The sequence below is a fragment of the Temnothorax nylanderi genome, unplaced genomic scaffold (genome assembly GCF_030848795.1).
Source record: "Temnothorax nylanderi isolate EJ_2023f unplaced genomic scaffold, tnyl_v1.0 TNYL_tig0041_pilon, whole genome shotgun sequence".
Lineage (NCBI taxonomy): Eukaryota > Metazoa > Arthropoda > Insecta > Hymenoptera > Formicidae > Temnothorax > Temnothorax nylanderi.
Genome location: NW_027249103.1, coordinates 1206308 through 1224066, shown reverse-complemented (window position 1 = coordinate 1224066; position 17759 = coordinate 1206308). Strand labels below are relative to the sequence as shown.

At 34.3% G+C, this 17759-nt stretch overlaps 1 protein-coding gene across 6 annotated transcripts; it reads left to right on the top strand.

Annotated features, from left to right (window-relative positions):
• The first annotated feature begins 3225 nt into the window (after positions 1-3225).
• On the top strand, positions 3226-17028 carry Orp8 (Oxysterol-binding protein-related protein 8). Of its 6 annotated transcripts, none has more exons than XM_071704537.1 (17): positions 3226-4144; positions 4426-4603; positions 6487-6615; positions 8472-8524; positions 8877-9107; positions 9185-9329; positions 9492-9713; positions 11583-11794; positions 11988-12166; positions 12261-12438; positions 12638-12734; positions 12839-13035; positions 13210-13335; positions 13418-13666; positions 13776-13943; positions 14950-15122; positions 15230-17028. In XM_071704537.1, the coding sequence occupies exons 2-17, from the start codon at positions 4471-4473 to the stop codon at positions 15459-15461; spliced, it is 2724 nt and encodes a 907-aa protein (XP_071560638.1). In that variant the 5' UTR covers positions 3226-4144; positions 4426-4470; the 3' UTR covers positions 15462-17028. The 6 variants fall into 6 exon arrangements, with proteins under 6 accessions (XP_071560638.1, XP_071560637.1, XP_071560636.1 ...); XM_071704536.1 differs by having other exon boundaries at positions 3226-4230; XM_071704535.1 differs by having other exon boundaries at positions 3227-4230; positions 4313-4603.
• Positions 17029-17759: the final 731 nt, after the last annotated feature.

The window sequence follows — 17759 nt, the reverse complement described above, 5'->3', positions numbered from 1 at the left end:
TGCTAGCGTACCGCTAATATTTTACTTACCGCAGAGCATAGATCGGTTATTTGCTTTAATCCTTTTAGTGCGCAGATGCAAAGCGACTTTTCGATGCTCCGTGTACTCACCCTCGTCAAGAGTTCTAACTAAAAACACGCGATTCTGTGTGGGTAAAAGGCCTTCTCTGACCATTCTGGCTTTTTTATTCTTCTGTAGATTCAAATTAGTAATACCAAATAATGATAATTAATAATACCAATTAGTAATACCAAAGGTAAATAGAGATGTGCCCTTTTCGATCGGGCGAGATCTTTGAATTTGATTAATTAATTGTAAGACTTCTCAAATCTTAAATAATTATAATGCAAGACTTCTTAAACTTAATAAACTTCTCCCAGAATTTTGCCGCATTATACTTCGGCACTCTCATCTTCAATCTATGATTGCGTAATGACTATTTTGTAAAAAAAATTCGATGTTAAAAAACCGAGATATAACCAATGCACATGATGGCAGTATCGGTATAGCTCGAGTAATTAAAGCAACAAATTAAAAATTTGCCTCAGCGAATGTGACCCACAGCGCAAATAATGTCAGCGATTTTATCGCTTTTTAAATTCAAGCAGTTCTCCGATTGACCATTGTTATAAAAACAACCGAGACAAAAGATTAGATAATTTTTGTTCTCGTCCCTGATCATTCCAGAGGAATCGCCAAACGTTCCTTGATAAAACTGAATTACTAATTGAATTACTGGCCCATCCAGAAATGATTGGTCAAATCAATATATTGATGCGTCAATGAATGGTCAATGATGAATAATTGATATTTTACTAATTGTTTTTATGTGTTAATTGAGTAATTACAAATATTTCTACAAGATTTTTACATCTTTCGACCAATTCTATATTGAATACATAATTTGTATTATACTTTCCGACTTAATTAGTATTGATTTAATATTTAATGTAGAATTAGCCGAAAAATAATATATATTTTACAGAAATATTTGCAATGTCGATGTTCGACTAATTATTTTTGACTGGAAGCTCTTTTCCAGTTATACACGGAGAGAATTTTATATTAAATTTTACTATGCTGCCGCACCAACTGCGGACCATCAAGACACCACAAGTTTAAATGCTATGAACATAGCATTCAATGCTATAATTATAGCTTTCAATGCTATAACTATATAGCATTAAATGCTATATATGTTCATAGCATTTAAACTTATGGCGTCTTGATGGTCCGCAGTTGGTGCGGCAGCATAGTAAAATTTAATATAAAATTCTCTCCGTGTAGATTTATGCAAATAATCAATCAATCAGCGATTGCGTCACTTTTTAATCCGAAATCTGGAGTTAACGGAAATATTACACCCCAGGGGCGATTATTGAATTTATTCGCAGGAGAAACGTATGCGCAAATTCTGCTCTTACAGAAAAGTTGCAAGTTGATTGGCTGTCCCTTGACAGTTAGCCAATCAACTTGTAGATTTTTCGTAAAAACGGAATTTGCGCACACGTTTCTCTTGCGAGTGAATTTTCAAGAATCGGGCCATTAAGCCTGTTTTTTTTATAGCTGCGTCATATTACATTTTTTTCCATTTAATTAAAATAAAAACAGGTGTGTATTTAGATTTTGGATTTAGGAGGAATTGGATTATAGAAGGGAGAAAGCTGAAAGAGAGATGAACAGTACGAAAGGTTTAGACAGGAAAGCGCAAACATCCTCGTCTCGTCACGTCGTGCTTGCGATCGGGAATTCGCACGGCCAATCACAACGCGCCGCGACTGGACAAAAAGCATACGCAATTGTGGCGCAGGACTAGCAAGAGCGCGCGTAAGAACCTATCCGGACGAACTTGCAGCGTAGTTGCATAACCATGTGCATAAACAAAATTATCCAATTGCATTTTCATCACAAGAACGCGCGTAAAATGCAATTGAATAATTTTCTTTACGCATACGGTCATACATGCAACTATATGCAAGTTTATCTGGATAATATGTACTCCATTTCTACCGTTGCAGATTAAAACTTTAATCTTTTGGTTTAACTTACTTTTTCTAATTCTTAGAACTAGAAAAAGATGTAAGGTATAAGTTAAACCGAAATTAAAGTCAGTTCTAAGAATCAGAAAAAATAGTTAATCTGCATTGACAGAAATGGACACGAGTCCTGAATCGCGACGATGGCGGCGCTTATACATAAGACATCTAATTGCCTTGTGAATAAGCAATGTTCGACATGCATACGTTGTATCGCGCATCGGGCATTGTCAGCCGTAATAGAATACGCGAAATGCCATTAAAGCGGATCCCAGGCCGCGGTCATTATTTGACGTCTGTTTGTTTTCCCTCTTGCATCCGCAATGAAGCGCAATATGCATGTCACGATTGTTGCGAGGAAACGCAAGGACGAAGTACACTGCGTAGCATTAGGGGCGCGTTTAGAGCGAAGGGAGAGAAAGGGAATCGAGAGTTCTTTCTCTTTTTATGTACGCGTAGTCGAATGTATTTTATATTTAAAGAAAATGGGACCGTGTCGAACGTAAGATACGCGTTAAGTCGATGCGAAAGGCTCGTCGCTTTTTTCCATCGAGTTTTTATATCGAAACGCGACGCTTGAAAAACCAAGTGCGCAGATTGTTCGACGTCTTATATGTAGACTAATTTGCAGATCGTGTCGATAAAGCGTGGGATTGAACGACGGCTCGAGTTATCGACTCGTTCTCTCGCTCTCCTTCCCTTTCTCGCTCGCTCGCTCTCCAGCTATACATCACCGATTCTGCGCATAATGCGAACAGAGAGAAGGAAAATCGAGGTAAAGCCGTGTTCAATTCGGAGCTCGGATCGGAGCCAGATGGCCTCGGATTCCCGCATACTCGGAGCACGCATACTCGCATAACTATACGCTCGCGCCAATTTTTTGACAATTCGCGATTCACGATCGAACGCTCGCTAGACGTGTATAGCCAAGAGAGAATTCCATTATAGAAATCCGGGGTTAACGGAGCGCTAATTTGCATCGACCCCCGCCAGTTTTAACCGGCCTAGAATTAACGTTTTTCTTTCACATACGCCGCGCTGTGTGTAACGCACCGAGGCGGAGGCGGAGAAGCGGGCATAAAGTGGATATGTCACGTTAATATTAGAACGACCGTGGGTGGGGCGCGATTATTAAAAATTTACACGTATCAGCGATCGATCAGTCCTCTCGAAGAGCCGAGGAAGAGTGAGAACGAGGGCGAGAGAGAGAGAGAGAGAAAGACCGCGAAAAGGTCAATCGGCGGATGCGGAGCGCGATAACGACTGATAACGACGTTCGATCTCAAACGTCATCAGTCACGGCCGGCTGCGCTCTGAAAAAAGTGCCGGACGTTCCAGCGGCGCGCTCAACCGTCCATTAAATCAAACTATCAAACTATCAAACGCCACGAGAGCGATCGCGGACGTGGACCGAAAGAAGATCGAGAGAGCAGTCGCCGTCGGCGATAATACAACGTGGGATCGCGTCGCGCGGCGACACCGTCGGCTCCACCCGGTGTCTCTTTCTACAGTTGCTGAATTCCCACCGGCGGGAAAAGACTCCTCTTTGCTCCTCTTTTATCCTACAGTTTCTACATCCTACGTGCAGCGTGGCGCGTGGCGCGTGGCGCGCGTCACGTTGCCGCGGCACTCGCGGCGCGCAGCAGTTGCGTTGCAGTCGCGACGCGATTGGGATCGTGCGCGTGCGCACTCTCTCTCTCTCTCTTCGTTTCGTTCGCTGCTCCAGGAACCGCGACACCGGGCGACTACCAGCTGAGTGCTGAGTGCCAGCGACGGCAGCGACTACCGCGCGCGCGGTAGATCGATGGTGTGCGAGATCGTCCGTACGCGACCGTCGTATCATCTCGTCCGGCCTCGTTGCGGCGAGCCGCAGCAGCCGGAAGCCGACTCGGCAGTCGGCCCCAGGTTCCAGGCGGGAGTGTGATCGGCGACGGCGTGTCGCGTTCGCCGCGCCGTGCCGCGCCGGCACGTCGCGATGTCGCGTCTCCCCGCTCGCGTCCCGCCGTCGTGCCGCGCTAATTGCCTCCGCTCCGCCGCATAATTTCGCATTTCGCCGCCGCGATGGACTGACACGTCTGTCGTGTCGAACGACAGGACGAGGAGACGAGGTGAGTCGCCGCGATGGACGCGCGCCTCGCGTAACAGTTGTGCCTTGTGCCGAGTTGCCGACAGTGCCGACACAAGGGCGACCCAGGTAAACACGCATCGCTCCTTCCTCGCGCGCGCGTTGTTTCTCGCGATTTGTTATTCTCCGTCAACTGTCTAGCTGTCTTTAGCTGTCTCTATCCATTCGACCGCGGACCTTCCCTCTCCCTGCCTGCGCCGCGACCGACGCGTTCGTCGGCTTCGACGCGGAGCGGAAGGAATGTAACGCGTGTCCTTGCGGCAGATCGAAGCGTCACGATATACGGACTGTCGATCCCCTGGATCTACGATGAGTTCGCAGCCGATCGTGGTGCCCGGCGGAGAGCACCAACGTCTTCAGCCGGAGGCTCAGTCTATGCCGGAAGGTTCAACTGACAGCTTCAAGACCATGACACCGCCGAACGTCAGCCGATCCCTCAGCCGTAAGTGTGCCACTTTATGTCTTATCATTATTGTATTACATACGTGTTCTATATAATCTATGTATCTTGGCGAGAGAACACGTCACACCTGCAATAATGCCAAGATGTAAACAATTTGATTATTACAAGGTGCTGTAATGATGTTGATTGTTATTTGTGTGTCTGTCACTTGTTGTTTTACATAGATAATGTAATTAGTTTATAAGAAATTTTAATTAAAATTTTGAAACAGCTATGAAGTACGTTCAGGCCTAAAAATATGAGATTGGGAGAGCAATAAAAATATGAAATTAAGAGAGCTGTGTTTCATAATTGTATATACGAGTGCACACAAGTGCTATGTGCGTATTTCCTTGCCTTAAAAGATTCATGAGTTTTATCAAACTATTTCAAGCACCTGGCCATTGACATTTGAACTATAACAATTAAGAATAATATAGAGATATAATTGCGGCATGTTTCTGCAGAACTCTTTCCTGTTATTAGTGTTCTAAGGTTCAATTGATTTATGTAACGCTCTCGCAAATTACATACAACTTTTTTACATTTACATAACACCTGTATTTATATACACGGATCAGGATATTTAGATTTGTGTTAGTTTATTATTTATGAGCGCACGGGTTTTTCGTAAATGTATTTATTTTCGCGTTTTCCCAAAATATTTTGGACATTTAAAAGGATCTCTTAATTGGCAAAGATAACAGTGATATACATTGAATACAATTCAATACCTTCAACACAGTGAAATGGCATTTTACAATATAACACAACAGTTTTATTGGAAGAATATTTATATATTGCTTGCGCGTCTCCGTTTTGTGACGTATTTCATATATGAAACTATACATAGTAATCTTGACAATGAAGAATATGTCAGGTGTGCAGTTGTGGCAGCTTATTAATATGAATGAAATACATACTGTAGCACGTCTGACTGTTGGAAAAATGGAAATCAATACTTGAGAGTGTTACAAACCATTCTCATATTATAGCAGGAATCCCTACTGCTATAAGCACCGTAGTTTGTTGTGGATAATAACTCGTGCTTTACGACCCACTTTTCCACTTGGTTTTGTCCTGAAATGTACAATGAGGACGATGTATGATTTTACGTTGACTACTGTAAATCCCTGGATGAAATGCAAAGGTTCACTCGGTGTCCTAGATAACATCTTCCACATGACAAGTCTCTTTATTCTACAAACATTGCTGTTACCATATACAAAACACGATACACATGTATAAAATAACAAGAAAAGAAATGTAGTGTTGAAGGAAACTATGTTTAAAAGCTCTGCAAATGTGTCTAGATTACTCTAGATTCATCTTTACTAATAACACACTGTAATAATTTGTAAAATACACTGTGATACTTCTTCTTGAGACATTTGTTGAAACAATGTTATTACAAGATGGGGTATTATATTGTTTTGCGGACAATGTTTTGTTCTGTTTTGTAAATATATGTCGTTGTAATATAATTTGCTTGGCTGCATGTAGCAATACAGAGTTTAAAGCATGTTTTCTATCGTGCATGTATAAATTAAGCGTGCATATCCTCTTTTTTTTTTTTAGCATACATAAGTATATGCAACGGAGTAGACAAACATGCAATATCTCTCATTCAACTGCAGGCAATCATGCGTTTTCTTTTTGCAACCGTCATTTCGTCCATCACACAAAGGACAATGATATATTGCGACGTTTCTTCTATTTCTGTATGTCAATCTTACCTGTTTGTAACGTAGAAAAATATAAATTCTGGCTGTCTACCGTTGACTGATCGAATAGTTCTCTGAGAGACGGTTTCTATTATTTTAATGTGACGTAAGATGTGATAATGAATATTGAGTGCAATTGAATAAGTGCTAAATATGTAGAACCAGCGGATCGACAACCTCGAAGAAGCAGCATCCAAGCACAGTCTACACCATTACCTAAACTTCCATCAACTGAGTCCCTTTCAACAAGCATAAATATTATCACCGGTGCACCTCCAGTTTCTCCAGGTATAAACCTAGAAATATTTTAGAAAATAATACGTCGTTGCTACAGTTTGGGATTAACTCTGAACAGTTGCGAGCAGCTTCCCAAATTTGATTAGTATTATATACTTTTATTTTTGCAGTATATATAATAGATACGTATACGCTAGAAAAGCTTCTGAAACCACGTATGGCTTACATAGCTCTTTTCTAAACGTTTGTGTTTGTGTTTCGTTTTATATGCAATTTTCTTTACAAATTTTGAGCTTTTTTTTATATATAGCAATATCATTTAATGCTTATTATCTGCACTTTACATGCTTGTAAAATAAGCTTTGGATACGCAAAAAAAAAAGATTTATTTTATTATAGTTTAGTTGATTATCATTGATATAAGAGAGTGCATACACACTGACCTGAGTATATAACTCAGTGTAGTAATGCAATAATATAAATGTTTATGTCTCATTGTATTGTACGAGCTGTTTCATAAGGTTTGCGTCAAATTCAATTATACTTTTATAGACTGGGTGGTATTTGTTTTTCCAGGAAAAACATTGCATGCTGCCTTCCAAAATTTGATTTTTAGTATTAAATATCTCTTTGTGAAGTAGTGGATATTTCTTTTTAAGCATGATTTTTGTTGCGATATATCTAATTGGTTTGCATCTTTGAAAGTTTGATTACATTTTTTTATGTTTGAATAATTATACTTAAATCCGGTCTGAATTGTAAAAATAAAAATTTAATTTAATCTAATTAATTGTTCAAACGTATTAGCGAGATTTGATACAAATCTTTACTGCATATTATGCATATACATTATACATGTGTTAACGTAGTAACAGATACGATTTAATACAATAATTTTTCGAAAATTTGATTTTTATGTCATGTGGTTTATTTTGTACGGTTTAAAAGTCCTAAATGTGTGTATATATATTAAGTCAGGAAATGTATATTTAAACAGAATAAGAATGGATAATTTAATATATATATAAATATATAACGCATTTGCGATATACTCGTAATACAAATCAAGATAATAAATTTTATGCAAAATTTGTTATGCATTATTAAATATTATTCACTCTGTATTTTTTTGTGAAACACATTTTATAAATCTTAAACATGTGAAACGTATAAAGTAAAATATTGATTAATTAAGTTACCTGTTAAGAGAAACAAATACTGAATAAATTGAATATTAACTGATATTCTCGAATTACAACAATAGATTATCTTGATTTGTTCACTTATGGTGTAGAAAACGTAATGTCTGTGTTACTTTGTAGTATTCTAGTTAGATGAACGCGTGATTATGTAGGATTTCATTTACATAAGACTAATATGGAATAACATTATATACATGCTTTTCTTTTATTATAGAGAGAGTGTTGTAATTTTTATTTATTTTTACATTATAAATATGCATTATTTCTTTCTAAAAATATAATATTTGAGTTTTGTCTTATTCTTTATTTTAAATCATTTAGTAATGCGATTAAGTTTGGTTTTATGATAAGAAGCATTGACCTGTCCGTTTGTCAAAAATTATATCTATAAATTGTAAGTATATTAATAAAATAAAAATATGCAGTATATGAAATATGTAATTTTACATATACCAGATACATTGCGTGTTAAAACTAATATAGTACTAATCTCATTTTTAAATGTTTATTCAGATTGTTTATGAATACCAAATATCAAATTATTTATAATAACAAAGTATTTATAACAGTATATTAAAAAAAGAACTTTTTTAGGTGTACTAAAATTTCAAAATTTCTAGAGACTAAACTCTGCGTACACATTCTATTTCGGCACCTAATTATGACCGTGCAAAGTATAATTACACAAAATTATGTATGTTATAGGGATATCTGCAGTTGGCGAAGGTAGTCAGAAAATGGATAATTTATCAGACAAGGTAAATAATCCTCTATTTTTGAGGTACAAATTTTGCTTATTAAGACATTTGTACCTAGAAAATCAATATGTCGAAAACAGATTTTGCAAAGTGTCTACTGCAAGTTTCGTTGGCCGGAAGATTACAGATTTGACTCAGGATTTATATTCAAAAAAATATATATTTTTTTTAAGTTACTCTTTTTGAACTGTAATCAATAAAAAAATTTTATTCTCTTTCATTTATTTAAAAAAAACCTATTTTTTCTTCTGGGTTACATTTATTATTTTGCATTTTTATTATTTTAGATAATATGATTTATTTTAATTTGAATATGCATTTTTAATAAATAACATTTTTATGGTATTTTTAGTCGTTGGATTCCTGCAAATTAACGCGAAAGGAATCGTATAAGGCTCAGAGAAAGAATTATCGAATGGAAAAGAAAAGAGTAGCCAACGAACTTTTAAGTTCTTTCAAAGATCCAACCGTTATTGTTATGAGTGATTGGTTAAAAGTTCGCGGCACATTGAAAAGTTGGACCAAGTTATGGTGTATTCTGAAACCTGGATTATTGCTGCTGTACAAAAGTCCAAAAACAAAGGTTCGTATTTGCATCTCTTCTTTTTCAACTGCGCCCTCCTTACTTTTAAGGTATCTACGATTATATATTTATTACAGAGTAATCACTGGGTAGGAACGGTACTACTCAATACATGTCAAGTTATAGAACGTCCGAGTAAGAAAGATGGATTTTGTTTTAAATTATTTCATCCTTTGGAGCAATCTATATGGGCCCCTCGAGGACCAGAAAAAGAAGCTATTGGTATGTATCTGCATCATTATGTATATTCTACATATACTGCATGTAGTAATTTTTTTTTACATTATATTAATAGATAATACCTATAATCTAATGTATAATAATAGATATATATAGATATAATATAGATAATATTTTAGTTATAAACAAATTAATATCTGCCAGGTGCTGTTGTACAACCTTTGCCAACATCTTACCTAATCTTTCGAGCACCGTCCCAAGCGGCAGGCAAATGTTGGTTGGACGCACTTGAATTGTCGTTACGCTGTTCTTCGTTAATAGTGCGCTCGACAAGCGCATTACCGCGTCCTTTACCACACGATACAACCACCACTCATGAAACTCAATGGAGCGAGGCTGATTATGAAAAGCACTTTGATGATCATGGTCAGTATCATTGACATAGCTCTTCCTACTAACTATATTTAAAAGATAGTTAAATGTAATTTGCAATAAGAATGGAATATCTTGTATTTAAATGAAACTTATTGGAATTTTATTTTATGGAATAAAATTTCCAACAATATAATAGCGCGTATAGCAGGGTTTTCTAAATTTTCCGCATGTTTCTTCATCCATGAATTAATTAATTTGAAGTCAATTATTGCATAGTAAAAATATTCTTGGACTCTATTATCTATTTTTTAATATATTTTTAATACTTTATAAATTATTAGTACCTCGTTATTAATGCTATTAAAAGAAATATCTATTCTACATTGGATTTGGGGAGAACATCTAGTACATATATAGATATTAATGTTATATCAATTTTTATACACAATTATATTTTATTGTGGATGATTGCTGTACAAAACGCAAACTATTTTGTTCATTAAACTATTTTGTTATGATTAAAATATAAACCTACATAATAAATATAAATATAACAACTTTATTAATACTTGAATATAACATTTATTACGTATTGAAATTTTTATATATAAAACAAAAGAAGATAAGTAAGCAATCGATATTTTTGATAGAATAGTATAAATAGAGAAATGGGTTTATAAAAGCATTTAATAATTAGATAAGTATGTTGTACAAGAAGTATAATCTGTGAATGATGCATGGTGATTTGTCAATTTGCACCCCTATTGATGAAAGTAATTAGTTACAAATTACTTTTCTATCAGTTTTACATAACCACAAACAAAAATCGCGCGAAAAAATTAATACATTTTAATAACATATGGAATTTTCTATACAGCGCTATAATAATAAGTATAAATATAAATAAGTATAAATATAATTTAAAAACCTTTTTCATCCACATATATTACCATACAAAAATAATGGATAACATCTTTTCCATTTGTGCCATACGAGTTTAATGTAACTTTCTTCATTATTTTTGTCTGAAAATATTGTCCCCCAACGAACTTTATTATTCAATAAACTTTAATAACTAATTCTATGATAAAGCGACGATTAATTTTTTTAATGAGATTTTGATGGGTGATCATATTTTAGTGCTTTTTTAAATTTTGAACATTAAATGTCAGAATGATTAATACCAAAATAGCATTAAAGTTTGATTCTTTGAAGATAATGAACATTAAGTAAAAAATAAAATGTCGATATCTATTGCATCTTTAATTTGCGAAAACTTATTTTCGAGTTGTTTAATTCAGAAATTCATTGGCGTTACAACAAAAATAATTTACAAACTATTCAAAGAATCTACTGTTAAAATTTCATAGATTCGTATTGGAAAATTTTCACAGATTTGTATTTAATGTAGCATATACTTTTATATTTCTATATGTGTCTATCTTAAAATCTAGAAATTTTGTAAAAAATCAATGTAATCTTACAATTAGATATTTAAATTTATAAATTGCATTAATAATAATTGTTTACCGTTTTCTCTTTCTATTGTTATCCTGCTTCGTACACCAGCAGTATATTTAAGTCGCTATGCCCCAAGAACGCCTACGACACCTCAAAGACGCTTGTTATCTTGCCCGCAACCACTCTCACCCACTGTAACTCGCGATTTCAGAAGCGTTTGCCCCTCACCAACCCCAATGTTTCAACATCTTTATCATGCAATCACATATTGGGAAAAACTCTTGCCTGACCGATCTCTCACACCTGGCACTGATCAAGAAAACGTTGCGTCTTCGATTCCCAATGAGGAACCAGATAGTAGCGATAATCAGCCATCTGGTTCTTCATGTTTTACCTCTGCACCTCACCCACCAATTTCCCCAGCACGTCGCATGACTATTCCTTCTGTACATGTCTTAGAGTATGATACCCGTCAAGTAGTAACGCTAGATCCTGTGTACACCTCGCGTACAGACCTGGACGATATTAGTCAGCCGGAGAATGGAGTAGCAGCTGATGCTGAAATCAGTGCCTCGGACAGCGAATCTGAGGCATCGGCTAAGGAAGATCAATCGACGGAGCCAATCACTGAAACACCATACGCAGCTAATGAAAATGAAGTTCTTGGAACAGTAAGTATAAACTCTGCACAGCACAATTTTTAATTAGAATAAATACTTATAACAAGATATTTATAATTAATTGCATTCTGTTCTTCACAATTTCTTTTTCCCTAAATTATTTTAATTTTATCATGAATATATAGTATAATGTTACATAATTTGCAATTATTTCTTGTAATACTCTATTATTATTAATTAATAGGCTGGTGAAGTCGTTGCGGAACTGCAAGAAGAGCAGAAGTCTTTGATATGGTTCTTAATGAAACAAGTTCGTCCTGGCATGGATCTATCTAAAGTTGTACTGCCAACTTTTATTCTGGAGTCACGTTCATTTTTGGAAAAACTGGCCGATTCGTATTATCACGCTGATTTATTGTCCCAGTTAGTAAAACGTAGTAGTATATCTATATCGTGATTTTTGTTTGGATACATATATTAATTAACCATAATTTCTGAATTTCATTTTATTTTACAGAGCAGTGTTGGAAGATGACGCATTTACACGTATGAAAGCCGTAGTGAAATGGTACTTGTCGGGATTTTATAAGAAACCACAAGGCTTGAAAAAGCCATACAATCCGCTTTTGGGTGAAACATTCCGCTGCTATTGGCAACATCCTAATGGCTCAAGAACATTCTATTTAGCCGAGCAAGTAATGACCTAGAAGATATTACACTAACAATATTAGATTTTGTCTGCATTGCCATAATATTGCTGAAATTCTTCATCTTAACTTCAATAACAGATTTCCGTAGACCAATTTAAAATTAATATGCAGCCAATTATCAATTTTTTCAAATATATTAGTATTATATTTTATCTTAACGCATATGTCTAAATGTTTTTGCTAGTTGTCGCATCATCCACCCATCTCAGGATTTTATGTGACAAATCGCCAAGATGGATTTACTATTGGTGCTACGATTATTGCAAAATCTAAATTTTATGGTGAGTAAGTAATTTGTTTACTATAAGATATAATAATATTAATACTTCTGTCTGATACTTATATAATAGCGTTACCTAATAATACATACGTCAAACTTTTACAGGAAATTCCACTTCTGCAGTTTTGGATGGCATTGCTGTATTAACAATGCTACCGAGAGGTGAAGATTATACAATGACAATTCCTTATGCACATTGCAAAGGCATTCTTATGGGAACGTTGTCTATGGAACTCGGTGGAAAAGTCAACATAATATGTGAGAAAACCGGCTATCAAACTGAATTAGAATTTAAACTTAAGGTAACAAATAGTATATTTTGCTGCTTTTGCATAATTACCAAAATTCTTAATAAAATCGCGATTTAAAAGCTGATAGATCTTTATTATTTTTTTACGTTATAGTAATAATGTTTAATTATGTTAATTTGATTAAAAATAATGTTAATTTAATTAAAAATATGATAATATTTTTAGCCGTTTCTTGGCGGTGCGGAATTAATGAACCAAGTTGTGGGACGAATACGCTTAGGAAAGGAAACTTTAGCTACTATTTCGGGATATTGGGATGGATTGATTTTAATAACGGACAAGCGGACAGGAGTAAGATAAACTTGAATCTTAATTGATGATTTTAGACAACCATCAATATAATATAATATTAATATAATGTATTATTTCGTAGCAAGAAAATGTCTTCTTTAATCCAACTCCGGAAGTACGCAAAAAAAGATTGAAGAAATTTACCGTTCCTATGGAATATCAGGGGCCGTGGGAAAGCGAAAAATTGTGGTACGCTGTTACACAAGCTATTAATAGCGATGATCAGGTTGCCGCTACTGAGGCTAAAACTCGACTTGAGGAAGCACAAAGAGAACGCGCTAAAGAGCGAAAGCATCTAGGACAAGAATGGATTCCAAAATATTTCGTTCAAGTACGATATAAATCGCTTTTATATTTGATATTTATTTACATATCAATTATTTGTCTGCATATATATTTATATTTGCAAAGTAATTTCTAACTTTTTCTGTTACCATTAGGACATCATAACTGGAAATTGGGTGTATCGGCATGCTGACATAAGACCATGGGATCCGAGAAACGATGTAGTACAATATGAAGAAAATTATGTAGTGCGCACAAAGACCAGGCATAAAACACCTATTATGCGTACTGGTAGTATTGTTTCTACTGACCCACAATCACAGGTACAGCGACGTAAGATATAGTTTGCACTGTGCATGCTGTTTTAACATTTGTACACATTTCTATAAGTAATAATTACTTTAATCGCTTTAAGTGTCTATTTTCTACTTTGTCCGGCAGTACTACTAAACAACTGCATGTTGTACTACTTTACTTTATTCTATTTGCTACCTATGGATCTCAATAGATTGTATACAGTTCTGATATTTTTAATAAACTTGTATCGCTTGACTTGCAATTTACTTTGACGTGTAGCATTAATTGCATTATTATTATATTTATTAATCAACTTAATTCTTTGGAATCATTTGTTAGTTTTAAGATTCCAATACGTAATCGCGTAAACTCTGTACAAATTTAAAATTATTATACATTCAAAATAAGTTATAATATATAATTTTTCTATATTAAAATTTTTATAATTTTGAATGTCGTATGTGTATTGTCATCTTTCTGAAGCAGAAGTCTGCACATATCACAAAACATGTTGCCTTAATTAGAGAAGAAGTGTAATATAAAAGATACTACTACAATAAAAAAAAGAATAAAAATAAACTTGTAATTTAGCATAAATAAACAATAAAAACAAAAAATTATGCATGCTAATAGAAAAATGCTTTTACTATTTATTACTGTATATTTTTTTATATTTTTAACAAATCAAAATCTCTTATCTCTTTTTATTGACACGATATATCCAAATATAAAATAAAGAGAGAGGCAAATTATTTTAATTTACTGTTATTTGCGCTTTAATTAACACATACGTTCACTATAATCCAGAAAACATTTGTTTAGATAGTTTGAGTACTAAACAGCAAAAAGCTTCTTAGCAAAAAAAGTCAAGACATAGCTTTCAAAAATTAATTAAAAAAATTTTTAGCTAGATCTCAAACTTAGGAAACATTAATGTTAGCACCTCATATTAACCACGGATGAAGCTTTTAAAATATATCATTTGTGTATATTTAAATTCGATTAATTATGTAAATTACAAAATCATTGCAGATTCCATTATTACAAGCTGAATCACGTTCCTCCTTATCAGTCCTTAAATCTTCTAAGAGGCAGCTATCAAGTAACATGCCTTTGACAGAGACTCATGATTCTGGAAGCTCATCTGCAGAGGCACATACCGATTCTAGTCAATCTTTAGGAAAAAGAAGACGTTCAACTGCTAGGTAAGAATATTAAAATATAACAAAAGCATCGTGAGTCATTAACTTTATAGTAATGCGCGCAAAATTTATAATCGATGATAATACATAATTAAATATATTTATTTTAGGTTAATTGACATAATGAAAGAAGTAGAGCATCAAGTGATAGAACATGGTGAGAAATTGAATCGTATACAGCAGATTGTAGAACAAGTTGTGAGGAAGCAAAGAGAATCTGGTGAACAGCATCATAACATAAATATGTTCAAGAGCTTTGTGGATACTATACTTATTATTGTTATCGTTTTTTCCGTGCAATATTTTGTAAACGTATGGAATAACGATCGTACTAAGGGTTAAGGGATTTAGTAAGATTGTTCTCCATATCTTTCGTGTTACACTCATTTTTTTGAACTATAATGTGTCACTCGTTTTCCTATTCCCTAAAATTCTTGCAGCGTGGTGTCGGTACTTCATGATCATGGTGAAGTGGATCATTTCGCAGAAGAAATATAATGATATAATTTTTATTCCAAACACGATATATGTGACGCATTCTCATTGATATAGAAATAAGATATTAAGAGAAAAAGAATATATATATATATACATATATATATATATTAGAGAGGAGTTCTATAAGTTAGATCCAGTGCAATGGTATTTTGTTATAGTTGCAGAAGTAAGAAAATTCAAGTACAGGAACTAACAATCTATATGAGCTTATACTGTATATAGGGCTTAAGTATAATACTGTAAGAGCTATAACAGTTCTCGAATTACTAATGTAATTTTTATTGCAACCAGCCAGTACCAAATTGTAATATAATCACGTAATTGTTGTAAAAATATTGTTCAGATGTTACTTTCGCAGCTAATTTATTATAAATCCCGCTATATTTAAATCTGTATTAATATATGATATAATAGCATATTGTAATTTGATTCTGATGTGATATCAAATTTATAATAATCTATATTAAGCTGTTTCATTTATATTTTTAAATCGATTACCTTTGTTACGACTATCAATTAATTTGTGTCGAAATATTCTACGTAATATTGATACAAATTTTCTCTAAAACTTCGGTATAGAAAGCTTATGATACTTTATATTTTATTTACCTCTAAGCTTGTCATGTGATATCTCGATAATGTAACAATAGTATCAGACTTGTACATATAAAAGAATCTATCCAATTCGCTTGACATTACACCGGATACAACACAATTTTTTTTAAATCAATAAATAAGCATATTTATGTAATTTTTGGAAACTTTAAATTCAATAAAATAGTATAGTTTAATAAACTATTCTGTGACATGTAGTTACCTAATTATGTAGTTACAAATTACGCGCGGATGAATTATTTAAAAATTATAAAACGTGTAATAAGTGTAATAACTCACCAAAAAGCTTTTTGGTATATTAATTTATAATACTACTTTTTAATTGTATTAAAAAATAGTTTTTTATCTGGTCATTGTCTATCCACATATTTTTTTGTTATAATGATGTGTTTTTGGCTGTAATTTCTTTCTTGGATTATAAAGAGAAAGAAGCAAAGCTTTTCTTGATATATTTATCTAAGTTATTGTCTCTATCTCTATCTTTAAGCTAATCAATTAATATCAATAATATATACACAAAGGAAAATACATATGTTAAAATCCAAGCTAAACGCGCATGTAAATTTCTATGTGTATATAACTAAAATTGACCTTTTCGAAGAGCGGAGACTATCATTTTAGTCAATTTGTCACAATAATGCTATTGTAGTCACAATTTGTTAAAAATAAATTACTGGTTTTATATATTTTTTGACAGAAAGTTACAATTTGGTAAGAATTTAAGAATGTTATATACGTGACTTATTTTATATATTAAATATGATTTTATTACGAATAAAAATTTTCTCAAATTTTTCTTTTTATATTTTATATTGGGTGTACAACTTAATTCGGTCCGTTTTTTTGCTTGAAAAACGCATTTATTTTAACGATAAAATGAATTAATACCTTATTCAAAGTACTGTCCATCGCTAGCCACTACTTTTTCCCATCTTTCTGGCAATTTATGGATTCCGTCGCGGAAGAAGCGTTCATCTTTTGAAGCCAAGAATGAATCGAGCCAATTTTTGATACCCTGTTCTGAAGTGAAGCGTATTCCAGTCAAAGCGTTCTGCATCGATCGAAACAAATGGTAGTCGGAAGGGGCAAGGTCTGGGCTATAAGGCGGGTGAGCCAGAACTTCCCATCCGATATTTTCCAAATAGTTTTTAACCGGAACAGCAACATGAGGCCGAGCGTTGTCATGGTGAAAGATTATGGATTCGCGTCTGGTCACATATTCTGGACGTTTTTCGGCTATAGCTCGCTTTAAACGGATCAATTGTTGCCTGTAGAAGTCTCCCGTGATGGTTTGACCAGGTTTTAGCAGCTCATAGTGGATCACACCCTTCTGATCCCACCAAATACAGAGCATTACCTTGGCACCATGGATATTCGGCTTCGGCGTTGATGTTCCCGGTTGGCCGGGCTTTACATACGATTTTTTGCGTTTCGGGTTGTCGTAGTGAATCCATTTTTCGCCCCCGGTAATGATTCGATGCAGAAAAGACTTCTTTTTGTACCGTTCAAGCAACATTTCGGACATGC